Source organism: Lissotriton helveticus, chromosome 6, assembly GCF_964261635.1.
Source record: "Lissotriton helveticus chromosome 6, aLisHel1.1, whole genome shotgun sequence".
In the NCBI taxonomy this organism is placed as follows: Eukaryota; Metazoa; Chordata; class Amphibia; order Caudata; family Salamandridae; genus Lissotriton; species Lissotriton helveticus.
Window position 1 is genome coordinate 114,987,985 of NC_136067.1, and position 13,005 is coordinate 115,000,989.

General features: G+C 46.8%; 1 protein-coding gene across 5 annotated transcripts in view; it reads left to right on the forward strand.

Moving 5' to 3' along the window:
- Positions 1 to 13,005, forward strand: part of LOC144762305 (exportin-5-like) — a 2,106,094-nt gene that overhangs the window by 1,673,801 nt on the left and 419,288 nt on the right. For all 5 annotated transcript variants that reach the window (XM_078647454.1, XM_078647456.1, XM_078647455.1 and 2 more), the window contains one exon: positions 9,826 to 9,888. In XM_078647454.1, the coding sequence (XP_078503580.1) occupies positions 9,826 to 9,888 (63 nt within the window). The remainder of the gene's footprint in view (positions 1 to 9,825; positions 9,889 to 13,005) is intronic.

The following is a 13,005-nucleotide window of genomic DNA, read 5'->3' on the forward strand; positions in this document are numbered from 1 at the left end:
GTCGTACGGCTCCGTGATGATGTCGTCTCCAGATATGACATCAGTGGAACCATTTAAGTCCCCTCCGGTGCACGGACGTCAGTTTCCTCTTTTCCATGCTGCAACATGGATCCGGAGAAGCATATCTCTGGCCGTTATTCTGCCTGCTGCAATGAACTTTTTTCATCTGAAACAATGTGCTCTGTGCCCTCTGGGTTTAAGTCTTGTGGGTCCTGTGCTTGCAAGATGTTGGGTCCAGACCCACATTCAATCTGTATGTGGTGCTTGGGCGAGCACCACGTCGCTGACGAATGTGACGTCTGTCAGCGGTTCAAGCCAAAGGCTCTCTGGGAGCGGTACATGAAGCTTCTCGCGGCATGGTTGTCGCAGCTCATGTCATTCGTCTCCCTCCCTGGCCGGAGGTCGTTGCCGGGAGCGCCGCCCTTCACCAGGTGGCCAACATTTCCAGTCTCGGTCATCATCACAAGGTAAGCAGGATCGCACGAGGTCGACGGGCCAGCGCTCTATGGCGTCTTCGACTCAAGATGTGGATTGCGGAGGTGTCTCTCGCCCTACTTCAGAGACTCCAGCTCTGGGTTCACTCCCGATCCTCCCGGTTTTCCTTGGAGCCAGGGCGATATGGAAACAGATGCAGAAGTACTACTAAGCCCTCCATCTGGTCTTTGGGCCCTCGTCTTCCTCTGAAACGCCTGCGGGCCCCAAAGACGTCATAGGCGCCGTGACTGCGTAATCACCGGCGGGTTCGCCCTTGGCAGTAGTTCCAGCCTCGGACTCTGAGGCACTGGTGCATGGTCCTTTAGGCCACCACCAATAGCTCACCGTAACAGTGCCTGCCATTGCGGCCCCAGTAGCCTCCGAGCTGGCGTTAGTGTGCACTGTAGAGCTGGCTTCACTGTGACTCCGGATATCTTTGCAGATGCATCTGACGTCTCTCCTCCTTCCCAGGTGGGCGTCGGCAAGACTTGTTAGGGGAATATAGTGAGGAGATGACCCCCTTGGAGCAGCCAGTGGTGCCTTCTGGGTTAGACAGCTGTATTGCGGAGCTGGGTTAAGCGAGCGGGCTAGATTTGTTCACTTCTTCCTCCCCTTTGTCACCTTCTGGCCTTGCCTTGGAAGCCAGTTCCTTTTTGGCAAAGGTTTTGAGGACAGTGGCTGATGTCTTGCATCTCACTCTGCCTACTGTGGGAAAGGCTACAGACCCTCTTATTGAGGTCCTTCATCCCGGCCAGTCGGTGATTGAGCCGATGCTCCCTTTTTGTCAGGCCCTTACTGACATTTTATTGAGGGCGTGGGCAAAACCTGAGTCAGGTGTTCCAGTTGACCATATTATTGCCTACCCATACCACCCTGCCCCTGGTGATGCCTCTTGCCTTGTTTGTCAGGTGACCCACCACAGCTTTGTATCCCAGGCCATTACGGCGTCCCCTGAGATGGAGAGCCTCTCTTATTACCCCCTTGATGAAGAGTCCAGGGAACAGGATTCTTGCAGGAAGCAGATTTTTTCCTCAACTAGTGTGGCTTTACACTCCACAAATACGGTTTGCATCCTCGGACGTTTTCTCCATAACTTGTGGGAGTCTTTGGGCCAACTTTTACCCTTGTTCCCTGAGGCTAACAGTGGTGAGTTGCATCAGTTGATTTCAGATGCTCATAAAGTGTGGAATGGATTCCATTGATTCCATTGGGCGGGCCATGGCATCTGTTGTGGCATTGCGCTGGCACGCATGGCTCTGGGCATCTGGATTTTTGGAAGCTGTCTAGACTGTCTTGATTGGCATGCCATTTGATGGGGCTCATCTTTTTGGAGACCAAGCGGATGCGACCCTACACAGGTTTCAGGCTAGTCGTGGAGGGTCAGACCCTTAGTCTGTCTGTCCCCTTCCCTTTTCAGTTTGCGTTGTTGGGGGTACCCTAGTCTGAGGGCTTCTCTCCCTTTTTGCCTGGGTTGACTAACTCTGGGTCGGGTCAGTATGACCTTTGAAGGTGTTTGTTTGGCAGCCATGACGATTCAGCGTTACAAAGCCTCATCGCTGGTCACTTGTATTATGGCCTTTTCCGGTCTTTTACTTTCCTTTTATACAGCCACGGTGGTGGATCTTTAAGTTGAGCAAGGGCTTATTCCCTGCTTCCGCTGGTGTTGTACTTTGTGGTGTTGAAGGATTAAGTACTACTTCTTTCTTACTGAGAGTGTTTGACTCCGGATTTGACTATTTTGATCTCAGTATGGTCCTTGAAGCTGCATAGCTGTTTTGTTCTTTTATTTTACACTGGTAAGGAATTTAGTCTCAGATACCTTTTCTGGTATACCTCACACTCTATGTGGAGTATTGGTTTGCTAATGTATAGCTTGTATGTGTACTACTTACGAAGTCTATTTGTTGGTTATTAGTTAGTTTTCCAAGTACCCCGCCTGGTGCGGGTATTACTCTGATCTGCGGTTTGGTCCTTCTTCGACTATATTTTATGCCCTTCAGGGCCATTATGGTGGGCCCATAGCCATTATTTTTTCTTGGGTGCTACCTTTCACTCTCATATGTTTTTTCTTAACCAGGGTAGGTGGTGCAGTGCTTTTTCTCTTCTTCAGTGGACTGCATATGTATTTTGAGTGTTTTGATTTTTGAACACCGTGATTGGATTCTTTGGAGTACACGGTTTCATGGCTCTCTTCTTTCTTTGGAGGGCATAGTTATTCAATCTTGGAACACACAGGTTTGAGCTTGATGTATTAGACTGTCTGATAGGCAGTGTCTGAAACAGTTAAGGCTGTTTTCAGTCATGCGCCACATAGTAAGAGATTTCTTTAGGATAAGACGGTATTCTTATTATTTTTCTACATTGTTCTTGTATATGTTTTTCTGTCTAAGGTTAGATATAACTGGTCTTTTAGAAGTATGTATCTAATTTACGTTTCGATACTTAACAGTCCTGGAGAAATCATGGCTGTTGCTTCTTGAAGAACTGTTGATATATATCTGTTTATAAATATAAGTCAATTCAATTCAATTCAAAGATGCTTTATTCGGTTTGTAAAGAAATACAACCATATAGCAACATACACATAAAAAACAATTTAACACAATACTAAATTAGGCTATCACAAAAATAATCTTACATAATAGCGCACATGATAGAAACATTTTAGCTAAATTAATAGTGCATAGTCATTGGGTCATTCAAATTTTGGCTAAGATTTTAACAATCCTACGACCTTTAGTTATGTACAAATATGCAATTTAAAGTGCTAAATATTGTCTCTAGATTAGTATATGTGCAAATTGGCAATTCTAAAGTGCATATGCAATTAGCAGCACCTAGACTAACTATTAACTAAAAACAATGATAAAGTGCAAGTGATAAGTCAATCCTATGAATAATATAGTAACAGCAATTAGTCCAACAAACATATGTGTGCAAAATACAAGTACGTAATTCAGCAGCATCAAATTTAAGGTGCATAGTACATTTAGCAGCTAAGGGAATTCATATAATAATTGATTTTCTTGCAGAGATACATTTTAAAATATAAGTAGCCACATAAAAGCATACATCTGGGGACTCTAGGTTAAACACTAGTGTCATTGCTGTTTGTAGATGATGCGTATTATATTTTAAAAAGATGGGTTTCAAATAATATTTCCTTAAAAAAGTATAAAAAGTACAAGACAACATAAAGTGACACGTGCTCTGTTTTGATTTACCATCACATGGGCATACACAGGTTCCAGGTTTTTTAGGCACAGGAAAAGCCACAAGATGATGCACAATTCCTAGGCGGAGGCGAGTTAAAACAAGTCGGTGGGAGGGAATAGTAACTGTTACAAAATAAGATTGGAAGCCTACATTAATATTATATTGTTGGTAAAGATTGAATGTGCTCTGTTTAGTATATTTTTCCATCCTCGTCTCTTCTGTAAATTTCATAAACGAGACCTTCAGCTCCCGCTTTGATAAAATGGGGTCCATTATTAATTCATTATAAATGTCCAGTCCATATAAAGTTTTATACCAATGATGTATATGCTTCAGCCAAGGAATGTTCGATCGGCGATCAAGTTTGATACAATCTGTTATTACGTCCTGGGTAAACTTGGTTTCCTCCTTTGCCCATATTGAGCGCCACAAGGATAAAGGACGAAGGGCAATTAGATCATTGATATAGTACATATCTAATTCCTTATGTATTAGCTCCGTTGAAGCCATAACTGGAGCACTAATTAATCTTTTTAAAAACACATTCTCCCTCACCTGAATAGATTTGGTACACTGTACATCATACCCCCATATTCCAGCTCCGTATATAGCTGAGGAAATGCATCTAGCATTAAAAAGGGTTAGCATTTTACGAATTCTGCGATCCCCTAATTTATCAGCAAAACTAAAAATACAGTTTGTATTCCGGGCCATTTTGAAAAGGACACTATTTTGTTCATTAATCCATTTCCCATTTCCCGAAAAGGTGATGCCTAAATAGCAAAAACTATTAACAGATTCTAGTTTCTCTCCTTCTAAAAAAAAGGTTTGTGTTTTCTAATGTTCTTACCACAAACCATGGTAACCGTCTTCCCTTTGTTGATTTTCAAGTTCCTGTTCTTAATAAAAATATGGAATTGGTCAATTAATTGTTGTAGTCCATTATGTGTCCTAGAAAGGAGGACCGCATCGTCCGCATATAAGAGGACAGGGACGGGGTTACCATTTATAGTTGGAGCATCTGCATTAATCAATTTTAAAAATGTATCCACATGATTAATAAAAAGTGAAAATAGTAAAGGGGCAAGTACGCATCCTTGACGGATGCCTCTCTTAACTTCAAAGAAAGGGGTACACTCTCCATCAGTTCCAAACCTTACTTTGCTTGATAAATTACTATACAAGCGAGCTAGCAGATGGATAATTTCAGTGGGGGCGCCCATTGTTAGTAGTATGGGCCAGAGCAGTGCGTGTTCCACCAGATCGAACGCGGAACTCAAGTCGGCAATATATAAGTACTGATGGCCTAACAATCATATTTTGTGTTGGATTACAAGTGTGCTCACATGTGTTTGCTGCCGGCAAGGGTTCAGTTTTACAGCAGGCATGATCTCAATCAGGTTACCTGTGGTTATGATACTTTTGGTGCGTCACCTAAGGTGGTTTGTGGTTAGGTGCGGTTCCTTTTTCAACTGTATTATGAAATGTTTGGACTGGTTTTTCAGTTCTGTTTCGCCATGATGTATACAGTGTATACATGGCTGTGTGCATGTGCTAAACAGGTTTAAAAAAAAAAATTAAAGGAGAGGAAGAAAACAGGAAGAGGTTTTTAGTTTGAGATGCGGTTGCTTCACCTTCTTTATTTCCTTTTGGTGACTTGAGGTATCTATGACTCAAGGTCATGTTCTGACTGCCGGACCATGGCTCTGAAGGCTATGCAGGGACAAGCAAATGTTCTTTATACCAGTGGGGTATTATTTCTCTCCTTTCATGGTGTACGGATTATGTCTGCAGTTTTCTATTGAGGCTCAATCATCTTAGTATAATGGGGATGAGTCCTTCTTTATGGACTTTATCAGGACGGTTCTTCTCTGATATTTCTTTATTGATGAGAAAAATACGGATTACAAGGCTTCTTCTTATGCTTGGCCCTTTTGGTCGACGAGTTCTGTTTCCCCTTGGAGGATAGATGCCAGTATATGATAACTGTCAGATGGTTATTTGGGGTTTCCCCCCCCTCTTTTCCCTCAGGACTCGATTTCTTTGGAGCTATAGGGTGGTTTATTATTTATATGTGATAGTGATCATAGTTAACTGTTTATTGATTGGTTTAAACCATTTACAATTTAAAACATGGCTAAATCAAACAATTAAATGACAGTAGTAAATGTTAAAAACAGTGAATTTAAAATGACTAAACATTCGGTGAACCATTATGGGCTAATAATGTTCTGCTGGAAGACTTCACTCTAGCTTTCCGATGGTCTAGACTCCGATTTGATTAATGAATCTGTTAACTCAACCGCTGTACTAAGATGGGGAGGGTTTAGATGTGGATATGGCTTGCAGTTGTTTTGACGCTTTATGGATGAATTTTGCAAGCCCATTATTTAGCTTAGTGTTGTTAGGGTTAAGAGCTGCCATTATTGCTTGGCGTCAAGATCGAACTCCCAACATGATGCATTGTCCTTGCAGCAGTGACTGTCTGGCTATGAGCAGTGCAGGGCATGTACAGACGATTATATTATTATTGCTTTTGTTGTGTTTTGATCTTAACTTTACTTACCCCCAGTCACTTGGCTCCGCTCACGGGCTAAGTTATTCGCTACCTGCAGGCGTGGGACGCTGTTTCAGCGCCACGCTCGATCTGGAGGCCACGCCCCCTTCGGGCCACGCCCACCGCCCCTCAGCTTAAATGAGACGCTGACTACGAGCGTCATCATTTGACTACACGCTACTCCTGAGGCTGAAAGCCGGGAGACTGCGCGTTTTAAAAATTATATTATTATTGCTTTTGTTGTGTTTTGACCTTAACTTTACTTATCCCCAGTCACTTGGCTCCGCTCACGGGCTAAGTTATTCGCTACCTGCAAGCGTGGGACGCTGTTTCAGCGCCACGCTCGATTTGGAGGCCACGCCCCCTTCGGGCCACGCCCACCGCCCCTCAGCTTAAATGAGACGCTGACTACGAGCGTCATCATTTGACTACACGCTACTCCTGAGGCGGAAAGCCGGGAGACTGCGCGTTTTAAAAATTATATTATTATTGCTTTTGTTGTGTTTTGATCTTAACTTTACTTACCCCCAGTCACTTGGCTCCGCTCACGGGCTAAGTTATTCGCTACCTGCAGGCGTGGGACGCTGTTTCAGCGCCACGCTCGGTCTGGAGGCCACGCCCCCTTCGGGCCACGCCCACCGCCCCTCAGCTTAAATGAGACGCTGACTACGAGCGTCATCATTTGACTACACGCTACTCCTGAGGCGGAAAGCCGGGAGACTGCACGTTTTAAAAATTATATTATTATTGCTTTTGTTGTGTTTTGATCTTAACTTTACTTACCCCCAGTCACTTGGCTCCGCTCACGGGCTAAGTTATTCGCTACCTGCAGGCGTGGGACGCTGTTTCAGCGCCACGCTCGATTTGGAGGCCACGCCCCCTTCGGGCCACGCCCACCGCCTCACCCTCCCTCTAAAATGTGCCACCCCCGGAAGCGCAGCGGACGAGCGCAGCGGGCGCGCCTAAGGCAAGCCCATCTGCGCCCGTCCGCGGCCGACCGAGGCCAGAGGCCAGTCACTCTGCCTCTCCTACCCAATATTCCCGTTCGCAACTGGTCGATCTTCAGGGCAAGTGGCCATTAGCTTCGGACACCACAGCCCGAATCATTAGTCTCGGCCTACTGACCTCTCAAAACCCACTTCTTACCAACCCTGTGTCCTCGCCCTCAACTAGCCACCCCTTACCTCTGCTTCTCACAGGTCCCATCCCCACAGCTATAACTGCCATGTATCTCAACACCAGATCGGCTGTGAAACATCAGCTCGACCTCTTCACCCTACTCGAACTTCACAATCCGGATCTGCTATTTCTCACCGAGACTTGGTTCTCAGACAGCTCTCTCCCCTCCCTGTTGGCAATTCTCCCACCATCTTACTACGCCATTCGAGCCGACCGCTCTCCTGGCCGGCCTGGTGGAGGGGTCGCCCTGATCGCCCGTAAAGAACTCACGTTTCAACCCCTAATCTTCCCTTCCCTGGGTGCATCAGACTGCATAGTTGCCTGCTCACTTTCTCTGACTCCCCCACTTACGTGTGTCCTTATTTATCGTCCCCCTGCTTCCCCTCAAACGTTTCTCCCTAACTTCCAAGACCTAATGGCGAACCTGGCAGTCAACCATTCTTCCATCATAGTCCTGGGAGACTTTAACTTTTGGCCCTCTGACCCTGCGGAATGTGCAACTTCTAAAGAGTTCTCAGACTCCCTTCAGTCGCTGAATTTCACATCAGCTGTCCATGCCCCTACGCACAGGCTGGGACATATCCTCGACCAAATTTGGCATCGAGACTGCCCGCTCACCTCACTTTCTATTTCTCCTTGTCTTTGGTCAGATCATTTTCTGATCACTTTCTCCTTATCCCTGCTCTCACGCCCTAAGTTTACTCCCGCGAAAAACGTCTGGGCACGATCATGGAATAGTGTTGACGTCGAGGCCCTATCTGCTACACTCTTCCTATCCAGCCCCGACCTCTCCGGGCTGCCTTCCTGTGGACAAGCGGAAGCTATTAGCAGCTGGCTGCGGGCGGGCTGCGACACCATCGCCCCTTTAAAGCGCATCTCATCCAAACGCCCCAAAGATGCAAATCGATGGTTCTCTAACGATCTGAAGACCCTAAAACTCAATCTCCGCCAAGCAGAGCGCCAGTGGAGGCGGAACTACTGTCCTGCTCTTAAAACTCGTTACACCGCCCTCCTAGCACAATACAAGAAATCTATTCTGGAAACCAAAAATACCTATTTCTCATTTAAAATCCAGCATGCAGAGAACCGGCCTAGAGAAATATTCCATATTGTTCAAGATCTCGCTTATTCCGATAGAGTTTCACTCAAACCCCCCCCATCACAATCACTCTGTGACTCCCTCAACTCTTTTTTTCTCGATAAAATTACCACGATCACAGCCAAGATCCCCCCCCCCTTCCCCGGCCTACATTGACCCCTGCTACCCTCCAGTTAAAGCACGTCTTGATTCGATCCGCCCCCTCACGACTGAATCATTCTACTCCATCCTTCCGTCGGTTAAGTCTGGCTCTCCGTTGGATCCTTGCCCGGCCTATATTCTGAAACAGATTTATACACACTGCCCCTCAACGCCCCTTACGTTCCTTAACAGCTCGCTGTCCCAGGGTATTGTTACTCCAACGCTCAAATCGGCAGTGATCGTTCCAATATTAAAAAAACTTGGGGCGGACCTTGCAGATCCAGCCAATTACCGCCCCATCTCGCTTTTGCCTTTTTTGGCGAAGGTATTGTAACGTCATGTGGTCAGAACCCTGAGTGAGTTTGTGGAGAGAAACAGCGTCTTGGCGCCGAGGCAGGCTGGATTCCGCCCCGCTCATTCAACTGAGGCAGTAATTATATCGGTCCTGGACAACCTTCGAGAAGGCATGGATACTAGCCAGCCCCAAGCCCTGGTCCTCCTCGATCTTTCCGCCGCATTCGACACGGTGGACCATACCATCTTACTTTCACGTGTCGAGGCGGCGGGAATCGGAGGGACAGCCCTGCTATGGCTGTCCTCCTTTCTGAGGGGTCGCACTCAGGCAGTCTGAGAATTCAAAGTTAAGGAATCAGCGGCTAGACTGTGTCTCTACCAGATATTAATTTAACAAAGGTAAGTAACTTGTAAATTACTTTTTTATTTAAAACCTGTTAGCTGAGAATGATTCTAAGGTTTTCAATGCTGGGGTTATATTCCTGAGTACTACGATTAAGTATTTTGCTAAAGGAAGATCTGATTCCTGAAATTTAGGAACTTGCCCAACTGTCAAGGATGTCTAATTTGGAGACATTCCAGCATCATACTCCTAGTGCTTCCCACTGCATCTTCATATGGTCGCTATTAAACTATTCAGAGGTCCTGAGCTCTGCTATGCACCCAACTTCATTGTACTGTTTATAATTATCTTCAAATAAAACATTACAGTCTTATTTGGCACTCTTGCAAGTCTCTTATTCCCAGTAGCTATGAATCTTCTCTGTTAGGTCATGTGCAGCTGACGGAGCAAATTGACTGGGATGCTGAGCTGCTATGTGCTTAATATAAAGCCCTCTGTAACCTCTGTTGCTTCTATTTGCAGATGCTTTCATCATGTCCATGAAGGATGCAGATGACAGTGTCATGGTTGCTGTTGAATCTGATGGTAAGTATCATTTCTAATCTATAAATAGGTGTGCATGGGAGTGAGCAGTGTCAAGGGCTGTGTGCTGGATTTCCTACCTTACGTGGTAGGGGCAACCTCTTACTGTAGCCACATTGCTTCTTCCCCAGTGTATAAGAAAACAGGTAGTTTCCAGAAGGAGCCTCCAAACAGGAGACAAAAACAGCAGCAAAAATCCTCCTGAGTCTTGATGGAAGAGCTAGAAGCTGGAGGCTGGTGACAAGAAGCAGGGTCTCAACTGGAAATCAGTGATACTGAATACTGATGGAACAGAAGCACCAAGGGAAGGATGAAGATCTGGAGTACTGGAACAGAAAAATACAGAGAGACGAATGCAACTAAAACAGACTACCCGTAAGCATTGTGATGCAACACTTCCGGATCTGATCTGAGAGTATATACATCGGGGACCGGAAATGACGTCATCTATGTCAGCTATCTTGGAGTAGGATGACAAATGTTGATGCTCATAAGGTGCCACTTGGATTGTGGAAAGAATGTTTTAGGAATCACTAGTATATTCCGAGAAGGTATAAGAATTTAGGAAACTCTTTAATTATTGACGCCAGAATGGAGGACAGCAGCCTTCCAGTGCAAGCCTACTCAGTCCAGTGAAGGCTTGTTTATACAAAAGACTGAGCATTCAATGATATCCAGTGCAGGCTGTGAAGGAGTGAGGCCTGCAGAGCCCTCAGGAGAGTTGTGCCGAGACAACTTCCCACGACTTGCGAATCTGGATGACCACTAAGCATAACAAGCAATGGTGAGGGCTAGTTATCCATTGTAAATGTTCATGTCGTCTATATCAGGGTCTCTCTGCTTAGCATTGTGGTTGTTGTAAAAAATGACTCCTGCATCACTCCTCTGACTGCCAGATGTTTAAATGAACCATGAGGTTTTGTGTGCTTGTAATAGCCCAGCCTTGGCGACTACGTAGCATTGTCTGTGATTCCTTCTGGGTAGCTTAATTTAAGTGAGATTGTGTCTCAAGTCCCATTTGGCAAAGTTCGGACAGCTCCTGGACAAATACCTCTAACCTCAACTACCAGCACACTTTAAATCAGACAGGAAAATTGTCATTATCCGTTTGTCCCTGAAACTATCAAGATTTATTGTTTCACCTTGTGTAGTAATTTCTTCGTTAATGATTCATTGAATAGCATAGTTCCTTAGCACATTAAAATCAGTTCTGCATTATGTGTAGTCACATAGTATTTACAAACTCTGCTCAAACTTGAAGCCTCCTTCATGTTTAATAAGAGGACTATTAAGCTCAATACATCTAATCTAATCCTATCAACAGTGTTTCCGGATCACAATTATTTCTTCAGTTTTGGCTTTGACACAAGCATATAGACTATTCAAGGGTACAATGTACATTGAATTATCGTTCCAGGAATTAATTGTACTTACACAATACTATACTATAAAAGAATTGACTTTTCTGCTCTTTGCACATCACAACACTCCTGAAGCATATATTTTACAATCAAAATTTCTTAGACCATAAAAATCACTTTTTTTCATCTGCTTACGTAAACATCTAAACTGCTTGACTGCATAGCATTAAATTCCTGTATGCAATGCGGGTTAGGGCGTTTTGGGGCATCTGGCAGGTTTAGAAAGCCAGCATAGCTCGTCCACTTTGATAAAGTTAAATACTCTAACGTGAAGCGGCAATACCTATCTAGAACAGTGCAAAATCAATATCTGAAAGAGACACGTTATTATTAGATTCCTTACCTTAGAATATCCCCAGGCGTCAGACTGGATCCGGAAATTTTTGCATAGCAGTACCCTTGCGCATCGGTAGGCGTCGTCTGCGGCTCCGCGTCCGTCGTCGGCGTCGTGGGCGCCGTGATGACGTCGTCGGAGTACTTAGACGCCGCCTCCTCGTGCTGACGTCAGATCTTCTTTTTTCCGCGCCAGCAAGCGCAGATCTGGAAAAAGCAGTAACCCGTAGTCAATTTTTGACTCACTTTTTGGATAATTTTTTGATCATTTCTCGAAGTCTTTCGACTCCGATCGGTGCCGTAGGGATGCCCGGCTTTAAGCACTGCGAGGATTGCGACCGCACGATGTCGGTCACGGATCCTCACCACCTGTGCCTAACTTGTCTAGGCGTCGACCACGACGACAAGGTCTGCTCCGACTGCAGGGCCCTCTCTTCGAAAGCCAGGCGGGAGCGGTCCCGCAGGCGACTCTAACTCCGGCAGTCGGTCCCGCGGCACGATAGGTCTCGGTCCCACGGGAGGTCGAGGGACAGGTCGCGGGCTCGGAGCCACCACAGTTCCGAGAGTAGGCCGCACTCCTCCGGGTCGAAGTCGTCGTCAGGTAAGAAGCACAAGAAGTCCAAGCGGCGTCATCGTTCTTCGGACTCCCCCCGACGCGCGCGGGATGCGGCCGGGGGTTCGGGTGACACCACCCACGCGGCTCCGTCGGAGTCGCGGGCGCCGCGTCCTGCTCCACACCCTCCGGTCCCTGGGCAAGACGCGACGCCGGAGGAGATCGAGCGCTTCCTCATGGCCATGAGGAAACTCTCTCCTCCGACGGACCCGTCTGGGGCATCTAGCAGGTCGGGGGCTTTGGCCCCGACGCCGACGGGTGCTTCGGCCCCGACGCCGCCTTCGGGCCCGGCGCCGCAGGGTTCAGCGGCCCCGGCGCCGCCGGAGCCTTCGGGCCCGGCGCCGCGGGACCCCGCTAGACCTTCTTCGGGATCTGGATCGTCGCCGGTGGACCTTACGGCCTCCCCGGCGTCAGACCATCAGGTGTAGCCTCCGGCGCCGTCCTCGGGCGGCGCCGTCCCCGATCCCTCCTTCGTTCCTGTTCCGATGTCGGGACGGCCCCGATTGGCGCCGCTCCAGACGTCGTTTGGGGAGTTTCACTTCTATGAACAGGCCCCATTGATTGAGAACCCTGAGTATCAGGAGATGGCTGATGAAGGGGATTGGGAGGGGTCTGAAGACCCTCTGACCTGAGAGTGTCAGTCTCATGAGGACTGGGCAGGAGACCTTGGGGAGGCCAGTGGCCTGGACACCTCTCCAGACACTGGTTTTGTCTCCCCTCCTACCGTGGCTTCGTAGGAGGGGGCAACCTACA